This window comes from Rhea pennata, chromosome 1 (assembly GCF_028389875.1).
Source record: "Rhea pennata isolate bPtePen1 chromosome 1, bPtePen1.pri, whole genome shotgun sequence".
Classification (NCBI taxonomy): domain Eukaryota; kingdom Metazoa; phylum Chordata; class Aves; order Rheiformes; family Rheidae; genus Rhea; species Rhea pennata.
The window spans coordinates 45,984,612-46,000,861 of record NC_084663.1 but is presented as its reverse complement, the minus strand read 5'-3'; the positions used below and the strand labels follow the sequence as shown (position 1 = coordinate 46,000,861).

Genomic DNA, 16,250 nt, shown 5'->3' with positions numbered 1-16,250 from the left:
AACTGTTAAAACTCTCACTTGAGAGTAAATATGAGAAAGGTTAGAAGAAAAGGATAGGTTAAAAAAAAATCTTTCTGAACTTTTTTCTTGGTGCTTCAACAGTAATGAAATTGCTTTGATTCCTACTGCAAATGTACATGGTTTGGTCAAGGGAGACTTCACAATTTTTATCTCCGTGTGCCAGCATTTCTGAATTTCTGCCTGAACCTGAAATAGAAGCTCTATAGTGAGGCCAGATCTCCTATGGAGCTAATTCAGGTCTGAATTCCATATTGCAAGAGATTATTATTGCTTAAGCTGCTAATGTGGCAGTCTAAGTGGTTGCTAAGAAAGTTGCTTTCTTTCTGAATGCTGACACATTAAGATTTGATTCTTCTTGCACAGGAGAAAACAACAAAATTCCCACTGTCTTCTGAGAAATAAAGTTTGAATTGGCCATTTGCTTGACATGTCAACAAAGATGCACTGTTTTAGCTTTCCAGAAAGAAGTACTAGAAAGTGCCAGAAAGAAATAAAGATTTTAACATAGCAGAAAAAATACTAGTAAGACATCACAAAATTCTGGTTAGTCTGTTTAATTTAGTAACTTGTTTCTGAAAAGTTTGTGTATATCAGCTCAGATTATTGATTACTACTGTTAATGCAGACATTGTATTTTTTTTCTAAATATTCTTCAAAATGAACCATGTACTGTTCAGCAACTTCTGTTAAATTCTCTCAAACAATAATAATAATAAAAGTCAGCTCAGCTTAAGATTAAGTTTAGATTTTTTTAAAAAGGTGAATTTACATAAGGAATGGGAAACTACCTTTGTTTGGTGCTTTTATTTGTGGAAAAGTCCAGGGAAAAATTATATTTCCTTGTAAATGTAAGAATTAAAATGTCCTGTCAGTGTTTTCATCTGACACACTACCTCAGTTAAGTTATGAAAAGGATGAGTGAGACAACTTAGAAATAAAAAATAAATCAGTTGCTCTAATATTGTGATCAGATCAAATATAGCACCCCCCAAGTGTCTTCAATTATGCCAAGTTATATTTTAGACATCTTATTGTTAATCCAAGATGCTGGTAATTGTATAGAATCATTATATTTTAGCATACAAGAAAAGATTTAGAACTTGAAGTTTGAAATGACCTTAGGGATGGCTGAGTCTACAATGATATCTTATTCTGCAATTCATTAGTAACCCTGGTGGTTTGTCACATTTGTTAATAATCCTTAGGAGAGACAATCCTATCATTTAATGCTATGTTACTGTACAGGTTTGTAGAAGGTAGTTAGCCATGGACCTGAAATAGTACCTTAACAGAATTTTGTATGATATTTCCTGCTTATTATTTGATGATAATGTAAAGCTTAAGTTCTCTACTTGACTACATCCAAATTATTTGGGAACCTAAAATAGCTTTTGATTGATAGAGGTGCTAAAGTCCAATATTGTGATACCAAAAAAACTTGTTCAGTTATTCCCATTTCATCTAACTTTGCTTATTGAGTACCCTTACTAGGAATCTTCCTGTTCATTCTTCATTCCAGAGAATTAATGTCCAGAACTAGCACAGTCTGAATAGTTTGGTGCTTGCCTTCTGTTCCCGTTAGATTTGGGTCAAAGAGTAAGTTCTTTTTTTGTGCAGGTCTATTAAAGTGCCTTCTAGGAACAAAACACTGGATTCCTTGCACAAGTCAATTGTGACTATGTCTTTAAATTTGCACCTGATGGTGGTGTCTGAGGTAGGACGTTTTGTCTCTTTTAGTTAGTGAAGAGAACAATTTGCCAAATCTGACAGTTGGAGAGTACCTGTGGATTTGTGATACAAGACGTAAGATATGTAATCTTTGATGCGATATGGGCAATGATTCATACTCAATTAGTTAACCAAATTGAAGTGATAATATTTGGTTCTATCTCCCACATTTTCTCAAGCCATGCAAGTACTACAAGCATATACAGCAATGCCACTATTAGTAACATACTGCTGAATGAAAAGTTAATGAAAAGGAAATTAATATATTACTGTGCTAGGAATAAAAGCATCAAACCCAGTTTAGTGCAAAGTATAGAAACGGAGTGTTTAGTGCATGAGAATACAGATAGTATGATGCAATTTCTGTTGGCATTGACTCATCAGTGACAGCTTCAGATTTGCTGCATTGCACGTTACTATATCTAAAAACCTTATTAATATGGGTATGTCCCTTGAAAACATTTTCATAAATACAGATACATGGCTTGTACTTTTAGACTGAAGATACTTTTTGGTTATTACAGTCAGAAAGGGATTTCAGACTTATGGACAAAAACTGGTGTGGATTCACTTCTGCAACTGTTTTATCAAAGATACAGAGAAAACTGTGTCATTCTAACTCTGTACTTACTCTGCTTATTGCTTATTACTGAAACTGAGAAGCTGCTCTGATTTACCTCACTGGAACAAGAGAAAAAGAAAAATTTGAAATGTAATTAAAAGTAGTAGTTGAAATACAGATGCTGTCTCTTTAATCCCATAGCTCCCTTAGAACTGTTTAAATGCTTTAATATGTTGTTATTGTTTGTATCCTGATATAACCTAAGTATCTTAGTGACAATTAAAAACTACTGAACTATAGATTGATTAGAATAGGACATAACCCTTTGAAGGGCTTAAAATCTGAAGGACAAAACAGCTAGAGAGGTCTGCGAGACAATTTATTTAGCCCGGAAATACAGGATAAAGTATTACAATTTCTCTGTTACCTAACAACTTGCTCTCCCCATCTCTGTAGGGGCTCTTCAGTTACTCTGCTGTGTCTAGCTGTTCATTAGGCATGAGGCATATGTTTTTTGTTTTTGTGTTTTGTTTTGGTTTGGTTTTTTAAGAATTGGTGTTAATCAATACAAAGCCTGATTCGAGTTCTGCCATGTTAGAAGGAAGGTGTGTAGGACCCTGAAACCTTCCAGCATCTGCAGGGAGCCATGAAGCAGATCAGAAGCCAGTAAGCTTTACGGTGCTTAAAAAATTGGGCAGCATGCCAGAGCTGGAATTGCTGAGAGAAGACAGTAACAGGAGGGAGGTTGTAACACTAGGGAGAGGGAAAGTGAGCAGGCAGCTGCAGGAATTGAGGGAATGAATGAAAAGAGGTTAGAAGGGAATTGAGTAGGCAACTGGAGTGAAGTTCAGCTGCAAAATTCTTGGGCACTATTGAACAAGGTAGTTGCATCGTCAGACACAAGCCTGGTGATAGTACTTAAGCTGACAGAGGTTTTAGTTCTGTGTGTGCAAAGCCTCTTCTTGATAAGCTGTGGGCTATGTTCCAGTGGCTTAACTTCTTTCCTTGTGATCTGTCACTGGGCCCTGAGAAGTAGCATTGAGAAGCTTGATCTCTCAGGTACTGTACTAGCATTCCAGTAATACCTTACAGTTCTCTGCTTATGTGTGAGTTTGCCAGAGTATTATATAAATCTGCATCCTATGTTTGAGACATTTCATCAAGTCTATAATCAAAAGCTGAAAATGTTCATGTATCCTCTAATAATTTCTAGTTCTCATCAGTTAAGAGTTCTTGATTAAACTCCTTGTGTAAACATATTCTCTTTGTAGGGCTTTCATGAAGCTTAACACATAATCTAAATCCCTTTTAAGACTCTTAATTGTGCAGATGGCTTTGCACATTTCAGTTTTGTCCCATGTGAATAGTGGAGAATTCCTTGAAAAATATTCCTCCTAAAATCGTCCAGTTACCTTCAATATGGCAGCTGCAGGCAAGTCAAACTGTCCTTTTGAATGACTCGTTGTGTTAAAGAAAAGCATATATTTAAGTTTAGGCATTTTTGTGTCTGTACATACATGTTTGAAACAAAGCTTTTTAAAAGGATTTGGTTGCAGCTTCTCAAGGTGTTTTAGATGTGTTTAATTATTCCCTATTTCCAAGAAACCATTGAAAGCATCAAGGCTCATAAGAAATGAGCATCTTGCCTTTGAAAGTAGGATTGTAATTTTATATTTGTTCATGAATACAGGACACTGAGTCTCCCTTGCTTTTGAACCACTAGTATGCATCCTACATATCAAAATCTTAATTGCTGTATGAGTTTTAGGAAATGGCCTCAAAAACGCAAGTTGCTCTGTTTGAAGTATTTTAACACAAGCACAGCTGTTAACTCAGAAAAAGAATGGAGTTTGTCTTCTAAATTTTATGTAAAATGCTTCTCCTGTTACACCTGCTAAGAAGAATGTTGTTTTACTGCCAAATCAGAATATGAACAATTAGCTTATTGGTCTTCAGGAAAAGTGAAAGATATGCATTTTACATATATATTTAAGACTACAAAAGTGGTTTTAATTCCTATAATTTTAAAGTAGTTTAAAATAACCTACCCAGATTGCTGGCATCCTTTTCTGTTTTCTTCCTGTCAAAGCACGGGGAGATAAACTGAAATAGGCAAACCAAGGCATACGATTTCTAAATTATGTTTCTTCTGGATTGTATAACATCTTTCTTTTTTTCACCCCGCACAGGTATTTTCAGTAGAACAAACATTTAGAAACAGAAGTCCTTACTCTTGATTCTGTCATACCACGGATTCATCAAGCACCATCTTCTGTCTAGTTCCTGAGTATTTTTGGCTAAGGAGAGGGAGAGCTTTCTTCAACCCTGGTCTAAACTTGAGCTCCCTACTGTTTTTCACATATTACAAATGCCGAAGAACAGCAAAGTAGTAAAAAGAGACGTAGACGATGAGGTCATTGAATCAGTTAAAGACCTCCTTTCTAATGAAGACTCTTCAGATGATGCATTTAAGAAGAGTGAACTTATGGTTGATGATCAGGAAGAAAAAGATGTAGATGCTGAGGAAGGTTCAGATGTAGAAGATGAAAGACCAGCTTGGAACAGCAAACTCCAGTATATTCTGGCACAAGTTGGATTTTCTGTGGGATTGGGGAATGTGTGGCGATTCCCATATTTGTGTCAGAAAAATGGTGGAGGTAAGTTTTCCGATAGTTAATGGAGCTTTGTCATTTCAAGGGTAGCACAGATATTCAAGAATAAAACATACTCCAACATGTCAGATTTCTTTTTCAGTTTCTACCAGAGCTTCTGAGGAAAAAAACCCGTATCCTTATCCTCTTTATTTAAAGAGACAAAGCTGCTAAAGAAAGTAGCAGATTCCTCTTCTGAGCTTTCTTTTCCACATATTTCAGGGTAGAAGATTTTGATATGTTCTTGAACCTTTTGATAGGTTCTTGATATGAACCTAACCACTAGTTAAGCAAAACTCTGTTACTTTATGGAGGATTTGTATTATTTAGAACCTTATTATTGTTGCACAAAAGTATTCTTTATAGTACTTTGAGGAAAAAATCAAGGCATTAAAATAAACATAAAATAAATGTACATATACTTTAAAGACGAGAACAGTTTAACTGATATTTAGCAGTACTAAGCTTCAAACCTTTGTTTTTTATTGACCCTCAAGCTTCTAGAATGTTTCACCATGATTTGTTAATGAATAATTTAAATGATAAAGTTTATATAAAGGGAATACATCAGTATGGTAACGGTATTGTGCTGTTGTACAGTTACTTTACTTTTCCTGAATAACAAGTTATCTTTCTTTTAAAATAGATTACAAATACCTGTATGTTATTGTCCATCTATGATCTTGAACACAGAATGAAGTATGATATTGGAGGCCTTCCTTCTTCTATCAATGCAGGCTTAGTGTATTATTCTATACTATATTGTACCCTTTCACAGTACATTAAGGTACATCCTAATGTGTCTAATCACTTAGCTTAATTCAAAACAAATCTGTCACCATTCAAAAATTAGATCTGTACTACAGAAGAGAAAATTAAAAATGATATTCATGCTGTATTTTAAAGGCAGAATGGCAAAACTAATATAACTGAGGAGTGTAGAAACTGGCCTACAGTATAAATAGAGTGTAATTCTGTAATTTGTTTGTTTTTTGGTCATTCAGCTAAAGCAATAAAAATGGAGTTTTTACTTTCAAATCTATAACATTTTTTTAAATTTTAATCAATATAAATGTTTTCACTCTCATTTAACTTCTTTCTTTCTTAAGAAGTTTTCTTAACTTTCTTTTACTCTAGAAAGTCTTCAACTGATCAGTTTAATGATTCCTGTGGAATCTGAGTTTTTCTTCATCAGCAATGAGGATGTTACTGAGAAATCAAAAGTTGAATATAGTTCCTGAAAAACCATAGCTTATCACTGAATCTACTAGAAACGTACACTATAGGGTTGATCATGTATACTACTAGCTGAAAAAAATAACAAATCTAATTTTAAAGCAAACTGATTTGTATTTAGTTACAGATATAACTATTAAAATGTTTCTATTCTCTATCATTTTATCCTGCATATGATGTGAAGATGTAGTCTCAAGGACTACACAAAAATTACAGCAGTCTGTTTTGTGTAGTTATGATCCCTTTGGAAAGTCTGATAACGTAGTTAATTTTGAATTTTGCAAGCCCATTGGATTTCTCTTTTGAACCAAAGAAAAAATCTTGATGTGTCCTTAGACTGTTGGGTTCGTATCATCTGCAAGTTTAATTCGTTAACCAATTTTAGGTTAAATTTGAGTACTTTTATGCAATCCATTCAAAATATCTGTATCAGAACTGTCCTGTAGTCTTTTAGTGAGAAAACTTTTAAGTTTTTATTTTTTTTTCCTATTATAAGGACTTCAGTGAAGTATATGACTAGATCTGCAAACACTACTCTTGTCCAAAAATTTCTCATTTTCTTCTCTGCCTTTAAACAACTCATATTTGGCAAATAACTCAGGCAAGGGAAGTTTATGGAATACTAGTAAACCAATAAATGTATTCCAGTTGGAGGGAAAAAAAAATGGGGGGGGGAACATAGTTATTCATCGAGAAGTTTCCTTCACAGATGTCTTCCAACATTAAGTTAACCAAAGCCATCAGTAAAAGAGAAGGTAAACCTTAACTGTGATCTTAATTTTTTTTTTTTTAGAAAAAAAAAAAAAAACTTTGAGCATTGTTTTTTCCTATCTCTAATTCTGGAGCTCGTCTGTACTGCCAAAACAACTTCCTCTGCTTTGTTTCTTGAGTTCCTTTAACTGTTTGCCCTATTGCTTTCATTCATATAAATTTATAAGTAGTTAGAGTAGTATTTAGTACTTTATATGCTTATTTAGATTCTAAATTCCCGATCCTATCTAGATTAGGAGGTTCTTTGCAGGATTTCAAACTTGACTCCTTCCCACAAGGAGTTTGTTGTGAGAGGTGAGAGGAGAGGCTGGCACACTTATACGGCTAACTTCAGGCTGCAGTTGGGAAATAGCTGTAGCTCCTGTAGCAGCGGCTAATTCTAGCTAGCTGTAGCAGTGAATATCAAGAGAAGGAAAAAAAATGGTGTGCCCTCTAGGTAACACCTAGGTTAGTAACCTAGTAACCTCTAGGTTACTTGGTTTGGGAAGAGCAATGCAGTTTTAGGATCTGTGAATGAGGGGCTGAAATTGTTCAATAAAGTCGTTTAGAACTGCATTTGGATCCTTCTCTCTGCCTCCTGCACTACTCTCCTTCACGCAGGTCTCCCTTCTTCTCCCTAGTAGGGAATGACCAATCCCCATCTGGAACTTAAGAGACCTCTTCCATTCCTTTCAGCCTTGTGGATATAAAAGCTGTTTCTTCCTTGACCCTCACAAAGGTAGTCTGCACTGGAATTGAATATACTGTAACTTAGCTTTAAAAGTTTTTGACACTTACCATTTTTATACTATACAGTTTATTACTCCTTTGCTATGTGAAAGGAAATAGATATGTTTGGGCAGGCAGACACACTTCTTGTATAACAATTTCATAATAGAATTTTAAGAAAAGAAATCATGTCAGAAAGTAAAACTGAATAATACAGCAGTTTTCAGGATTGCTATCTTTTAATTTGTGTTGTTCTTTAAGTGAAAGATTTTTAATAATAAAATACAATGAATGTTTTAATAATTTCTGTTAGAAAATTGACCACTCAGAGTGGATCATGTCCAGTACTGGCATGAACCAGCAATTTTAAGTGAATTCACAGAAGACAGAGTGCTTAAATGATCTGGGGTTGTAGCCAGAGTGAATAGAAGGGCAATAATTAACACAGCATCATAATAACTGGTTAACATGAGTGTTTAGATGTTAGTCTTTTAAGATGTTGCATGAGTTGTACGAGATAGCAGAACTGATATAACAACTGCTGCTCATGAGAGTTCTCGCTTGCCGTATCACTTGACTTCACTCTGCCCTTATTCCTAGGCTCATGGTCCTGTTGCCTTCTTTCATTGGTTTGATGGTTACCAGACTCTTTTTTGATCCAGTTGATGACCCTGGTCAGCTGATTAATCCAACAGAAACTGTCTTCTTTTTTCACTGGATGTGTTTTACTAACCTCGTGCTTTGAACTGGTGAATGATGAGGTCTCATCAGCACTAGAAAGAGCACCAAAGTAGGAATGGGCCCTTGCATTTTTGTTTGCTAACATTGCATTGGATTAAGAGAGGATAAGCTGAGTAGAAGAAGTAACATGGAAGCAAAAGGATAAATTTATGTAAGAGTCATCTAAGGACACTTCCTCTCATACTCTAGCTGCATGAATGAAATTTAACTGCTGTGTTTACTACTGAATGCTAGACAGACTTTATAAGATTGACTCAAAATCACATATTTCAGGGCAAAACAGAAATTATAGCTGGGAAATTCTTAAATATTTCTAACTATATTTTTCTATCTGAAGCTAGTTTGAATTTATTTCTATGCATATTATGGTATGTCATTTTATATATAAATGCATGATATAATAGCCTACAGCTTTTCTAGAGGACTCAGTCATGTGTGTCTTTACTGCAGACATTCCCAAATTCCTATTCTGCATATTACCTCAGAAGTAAATAGAGTAATATTATTACAGATTATGTTATTTTTTTTTTTTTTTAGAGTAAAAATAAATCTTGTATGCTGTAGAAGCCAAATATTAGGAGCTAACTGTAAGGGACCTATTCTTTAATGTAATACTACATATTATCAATAAGAAAATAGCCTCAGATTAATAGACAAGGATAATCTGGGCATTACTTTGTATGACTTGTATGACTTGTATTCCAGAAACATTTTACATACACCTATTCTGAATTGCATAGAACTAAGAACAGTACTGGACCAGGTTGCCCAGAGAGGTTGTGGAATCTCCTTCTCTGGAGATACTCAAAACCCGCCTGGACGTGATCCTCTCTAACATGCTCTGGATGACCCTGCTTGAGCAGGGGTGTTGGACTAGATGATCTGCAGAGATCTCTTCCGACCTCAACCATTCTGTGAAGAACTGATTCTATAAGCAAACATGGCTGTTTCAGAGCTCAGCACAAGAGAGTTTAACTTCTAACCATTTGGCTTCTGGAATGGAGTCTAAGTGTTAAGTTAGGCAGGTAGTATCAGCTCAAGAGTTCGAAAGTAATCATCCTTAGACTAGAATAATAGCCAACCGCATGTTGTGTGGGGACCCGCCTTAGCCAGCCAAGGGGGCATGCTGAAGGGAGAAGTATGGTTCTCATTAGGATTTAGCATACAGGTTTGAGTTGCAGTGAGATGATGTGGTATTTGAAATTCTTGTTTGAGCACTGAAAGTCACTCCTTTTCAGAACAAAACAGAGTTACTTCAAAAACACAGGATAAAGAGGAGGAAGTGTTTTCTTTTTATCTAGTTGCCCAGTGCTTTGGGAACTTACTTTGCTGGTGACTGAATTTATTTATTTGCCTTCCTTAGCCTGAGGTTGTTCAATATACGTCTTTCCTCTCAGAATGTGTCCTGATAACAAAGTAAAGGCTGTTCTGGGTGAAGGAGATAATTAACTAGAATTCAGAGAGTCCACTGAACAACAATCCGTTCAGGAAAGACTGGAACAAATTGGTGATTAGAGCATTCACTTGCTTTATGATCACTGTTCTGCTGCTACAGAGTTTACATTTTATTTGATGACTTTTATACATTAATAGCTCCCAAAACTGTGATTCCTCCTGTCTTCCTAATTGTTAGCCTGTGGAGCCATCTTGTGGTCCATTGGGCCTAGATTTTATATACATAGAGTGAAAAAGATTCAAAGTTGCCAGTTTCCTATGAGTGATAGTGAGCCTTAAAAATGAATAGCTTTAATCTATCCAGTTTTGCAGTGAGACCAACAAATAGTGACAAGCTAGACCTGTATTTTCCTGAGGTCACTGCAATCGTTTGGTGAATCATTTTGCACATCATTCAGCTTTTTCAAACTAAGGAAATACTTAAAGTTCATTCTTTTTGGTTGTTGCTGTTTTTCCCAAGGAAAAGCAGAGGTAAAATGGTATATGCATATATTAAAACTAACAAAAACTAACAATATTGGCTGTTCTGTTAGATAACTGTGTTCACTTGGTTTCATAATAAAACACACTTAAGTACCTCTTATTCTAAGAGGTGCTTTGAGTATTGCAAATGTTACTGAGAGTCTGCAAGGTATGGTGCACACAAATTTTTTTTATTGAACTTTCAGAAACATTAGCTTAATTTTCCTGATTTTTTTTTTTGATGTCAATCCTTTTAATAGTATTGTGACCTAAAAAGCTGAAAAAACAAGAAAACCATGATAAACAGATAATAGCTGTGAGTAGCATGAAGAAATCTGTAGAAGATTACTTTGCCACTGCATTTTTAAAAGATTGACATGAGTAGAAACAGATCAGGAGGTTTTTTACAGTTAAATAGTCTGGATTTTTTACTGAAATACCACGAGATTAAACAGTTATTGTTCTGTGAGGCTAAAAAAAAATTCCTGAGAACTGTTAAGGAAATAACATTTACATGGTTAAAAGTTTGAATTGGTTCACATAGTGATTAAAAACTACAGTCTGAATGTCTAATTTAAGTGGAATGGAAGTGAAGAAAATATTTTCTTGTAGTCCAACATTGATTATGGATTCAGTAGATTCATTATGTAGTTCTTGATCAATAACTTAAAATCAGTGGCTTCTTTTGCAAGATAAATTATTTCATTAAAGCTGATTGGCTAAGAGAAGTTACGTACTTTAAGCAGAGTTTTGAAATAGGCGTACCTGAACATGTTAAAACTGTGAAAAACTAATTCCATGAAATATGTAGTGTGTTTCTGATAAATCAGTTTGTATTTTGTAATTGTAAATAAATTGATTTAAAATAGTTTAGTAAACTGTAAATTTGCAGTGTTTTGCTCTTCACTAGTGATAACTTTGAAAATTTTAACACCCTCTATGTTCAAGAGAAATTTACCTTCATCTGAATACCAGCTTCATTCTAGCGTTCTATAAGTTCTATAAGTTTCTGTAAGCAATAAGATGCAAAAACTGGGGCATATGTCTCCTCAAAACAGTGGTAAAACTCTCCTCCTTTGAAGGAGAACTTGAATCAAACACTAGACAATTAAAAATTGTAAGAAGCAACAGTTGAAACACATTTGGATTTTTTTTTTTTTTTTTTTTTACATTTGAGTTATATCAAGAAAATCTAGGAGAAGGAAGGTTCTTGTAATATCCAGATGGTAATAGTTGTCCTACATTATTGCTGTTAAAATTATTTTCTAATTCTTTAACCGTTATGAATCATGTTATTCTATATGTTTCTTGAACATTTATAAGAACTTAAATCAAAAACGATGTTAATATCCCCCTTCTAACAATAATCCTGCTGAATTTACTATGTATGGTAATCTCAAATGAGACCGTCTACCAATTATCCCATTACAATTCTAGATTAAATACAAAATTTAAGAAATAAGTTATGCAGTGCATAGTATGAACATTCACCAGTCCCTGAAATCACTTGTATTTTTACCATTAATTCTAGTGAAGAAGAGTCAGGTATCTATCTTAGACATTTTATTCTCCTTATGATGTTGAGATGAAAAGTGTATGGTAGTTTCTTTATGTGAAAGACCATTTTAAAGGCCGAAAATGTTTAAAAAATGCCTGTACCAGTGATTTTACAGTAGAATTGTTTTTGAATTGTAGAAGAGAGAGATGGAGATTCTGAACCACACAAGACTATAATACTCAAAAGGCTGCTTAGCTGGCAGCTACAGCAGAGTATGTATGTATGTAATTGTAGGATGCGATTCAAGGTCAGCATGTATAATTTCTTGTTCTAATTCAAATAAGAATGAGCCTTACTCAACACTGTAACTCTAAGGGCCCATGTTTTCATGCACTGGCAAATAACAAGACGTACAGAATTAATTCCAAAGTGATTCTGTTTTGTGATGAAGATATTTTCCTGGTTATTGAAGTATGTCTAACTTCAAGGAAAGGCTGAAACAAGGTACCTGTTCAGAGATGCTGTGGTTTCCTGTGGACTATAGGACACAGGAGCGCTTTGCCGCTTTGATGCACAGTTATACAATCCAGCTATATCCAAACTATTACACTGAAACTTAGACATGCACCATTCTCCATTATATTCTTCTTCCCATGGTGGGGTTGGTGGGAGGGCAGGATTGGAAAGGGAGCTCAGCAGGTTTAAATGATCAAAGGACTACATTTCATGTCCTCTGCGCAAGCCCTGCACTATAGAGATGATCTCTGCTGGCCATTCATATTAAGTTATAGGGTTGCACAATGTATAACAAACTGTGGATTTAACACCACATTTATTTAACTGGATCTAACTGATAAACCTTGCAACTTATATTGATATTGCACCAGAAAACACCCACATCAGCCCAGTCTTTAAATGTGTGCTTAACTTTGCAGCCTTGTGGTTAAGGTTGTGGACTGGGACCTGAAGAGCTGGGTTCAGTTCCTGCTCTAGTACAGTCATCCAGTGGGATACAGGGTAAGTCACTTAGGCCCCAATTTTTTTGAGATATTTAGGCTTTGCTCTGCTCACCTATGTGACACCTAACTAAGATATCTCAGATATCATTTACAGTAGTGACATTGTGCTTAAAAAAACTATATACTGTTGGTTTACAGTGAATTGTAAGACCAAGTTTTTGAAAATACTGATGCCTGTGCTGCTGTGATGCATTTGCAATGTGAGTTAATAGTATGATTCTGTCTCAGAAATTTTGAGAGAAAAATAACAATAAATCAAGGATAGTTAACAGTATTATTTAAGACTTCCTAGTCCTAAGAGAGATAGTCCCACTCATTTTGGTATGTTATTGTTCATTTATCAAAGTAAATGTTCCTCACATTTGTTTCTCTGCTGCCTCTTCTCATAGTAGAAAGCAAGTTCTTTGCAATCTTTTCATTATGTGCACATACAAGATCAGCCACAAGAGAGCCCAAAGCACTAATTGGGGATGTAGTTGCTCCTGCAACATGAATCATAATTATAATCATGTCCTTAAGTAGTGAGTAATGGTTTGCTGAAGTGGGTAGATAGAACATGATGTTTGGGTCTATGAGGTAGAATTTTAACTTCAAAAACAGTAGGTTGTTCAGAACTTGGCATAGTTATTGTAGAAATGCTTCTCAGGCATAGTCACTGCATATCATATCATATATCATAAAAATAAAATACAAGCAGCCATTTCATTGCTAACAATAGCTTATGGACTGTGGAGTAAATAAGATCAATAGGTTCTTCCTCTAGCCCATCAACAGTTTTTCACAGATTTTCTTTCCTTTCTTTTCTTAGAGACCTATGACTTTAGTTACTCCACGCTGAGGATTTTTGTAAGATATTTATACAGAAGATTTTGTTGGACTTAATCTTGTTTCATGAAGAACAGAATAGCAAATGGAACATAGGAGCTGATGGTACCAGAAAATCTGAGGCTTTCTGTACAACATTAGAAGAGTCAATCTTTTCTAAAATAAAGCCTACTATATGAGATACAATACTTATTAGGTCTATGCAAATTACAGTGTATTTTGACAGACTGCTGAAAAAGCACTAGAAAGTTGGTGCTGGATGAAGAAACTTAAAGTAGGACTTAGTTAGAATTGAGGCTGTCAGTCCTGAACTGGTTTCTGAACTTTGCTCAGCTTCACAGAGGTGAATAAACTCATTAGACAACTCAGTAGTTATATCTCTGAATCTCGGGTTCTGAAGTCTTTAGATTTTTGCTTTGCAGCCTGCTCAGACATGCTGCAGTCTGACTCTCAAGTGCTTTCTTAGCCTGATAATGCTTGTGAACAAGAGCTCCAAGCTCTTAGAGTAGGTGGTCAGGACAGTCAGTATTCTATATTTTAGTGTAAGAGCCAGACATCTGAAAACTAGGTGCCACACTGCTAATTACTGATGCTTAAATATTTTGTTAGTTCTAGTCTTAAATACTCTACAGCAGCAAGGATGAAGCTTGTCTCTGAACTGTCCATGCACTTAGTGTATAGATATCTTTGCTTGCAATTGATTTTACTGAAATAAATGGAGATGCTTAAATCTTGAAGTTAGAAATTTATGTAATTACTTCCCTGGATTAATAACCTTGGAAAGAATTGTTGCTTTATATATATCAGTCTAAAACAACAACAACAACAACAAAACACACACACACACAAAAAAAAAAGCAAACAAACAAACAAAAAAAAGCTCCGTTTTCAAACGTGTTTAACTAGAGTTTGTAGTGCTTCGGGTAGACTATTTGGATCTGTGATGCTCCATTTCATTTTCACTTCATGTCTCTCTGTCGGGAGTGTTGTAGAGAGAGGCTGATAGAGGTTTCTTATTTAGCTGAATAGAATTACTATTCTGTACATTGTGAAATCCCATTACTAAGCATCTGAGGAGTATGTGGAGAAATAAATAATATGGTCTTCAGAAAATGTGCTTAAGATTGGATGAAATTCAGGATGTTGTAGCAAGCACACTGTGCTATTTCCTTTGCATATTCACTCTTACTGTTCTATTAGATAGTAATAGAAATGTTTCAGCTCCTGATAAAATCACTGAATCTCTAGAAAGTTTGATCATATGCCCAAAATTTCATACAAACAGCTGGATTAGTAGATAGTGAATCACTTTATGTAAGGTTTGTCTCAAAGTGTTATGTACAGTGCTTTAGAAGTATGTCATCTCTGGGTTTTCCAGATTTTAAAAGATACACAGCCATCATTCAGATAAAATTATACATTACACGTGATCAAAACCATTTTGAAGTAGATGACACTGTTTCTAACTTGAAGATATTAGATGGTTTCCCCTTTGTTGTATCTGACTGACTCTTCTTTCACTTGCTCTGATTTATATTTTCTTCCTTTTTTAGGTGCATATCTTGTGCCGTACTTAATCTTGCTACTGATAGTAGGGATTCCACTCTTTTTCTTGGAGCTTTCTGTGGGGCAAAGAATCCGACGAGGGAGTATTGGTGTATGGAATTATATCAGCCCCAAGCTTGGAGGAATTGGATTTGCAAGTTGTGTAGTAAGTTTTTAATCTAAATTGTGTGATATCAACTTTCTGTCTTGCTATAAGAAAAAGCGAGTGATTTGTAGCTGAGATTCAGGGTAATTTTTAGGAAGATCTTAAACTAGTATATAAAAAACGTTTATATGGATGTGTATATAAAACCTTATATTGTAATCTATGATTCTTTGGAAGGTAGGAACAAGGAAATAGAGTAGTCCTCTGGGAGGAAAGAAGCCTATATAACAACAATATATTTCAGGTGTTATGTGATAACTACAGAGGAAAGTGAGAATTTAGAAAATGTGAAGTATGTTAACAGGTGTAAGCCACTGAGTCTCTATTCTGTCATTTTTTAGTGAAGATTGAGTGAGCAGAAATATGCAGAATTAAATGCATTAGGGATTTTGAGTTTTCTTGAATTTACAATGTATTTAACATGTAATTTTTTATATGTCAATTTTTACAGGTGTGTTTCTTCGTGGCCCTATACTACAATGTCATTATTGGATGGAGTCTGTTTTACTTTTCTCAGTCTTTTCAGCATCCATTACCATGGGACCAGTGTCCTTTGGTTAAAAATACATCTCACACCTGTAAGTCTGCAATATATAAATATTCTTAGAAATCATCCAGAGACAAACATGATTTCATTAAGGAAAGGCTAGTCTTTCTGTTGAATTTCACTGGCTTTGTGTCAGGATTTATTCAGGAAAATGTGACTTAAAAACATTCTTTTACATTTGTCTATTTTTACAGCTGATCCTTATAATTAATGTAAGTGAAAAGAATTGAAAAAAGATTTTTTCTCTTTATTCTTCCAATTACTTTCTTTTGCAGAGTTGATTGAACTGGTATATAGTGCATTACCTTTTTAATT

General features: G+C 34.8%; 1 protein-coding gene across 1 annotated transcript in view; it reads left to right on the top strand.

Annotated features, from left to right (window-relative positions):
* The first annotated feature begins 4,679 nt into the window (after positions 1-4,679).
* Positions 4,680-16,250, top strand: part of SLC6A15 (solute carrier family 6 member 15) — a 29,111-nt gene continuing 17,540 nt past the window's right edge. The window contains exons 1-3 of the mRNA XM_062568102.1: positions 4,680-4,968; positions 15,231-15,388; positions 15,840-15,966. Coding sequence (XP_062424086.1) covers positions 4,680-4,968; positions 15,231-15,388; positions 15,840-15,966 — 574 coding nt within the window. The remainder of the gene's footprint in view (positions 4,969-15,230; positions 15,389-15,839; positions 15,967-16,250) is intronic.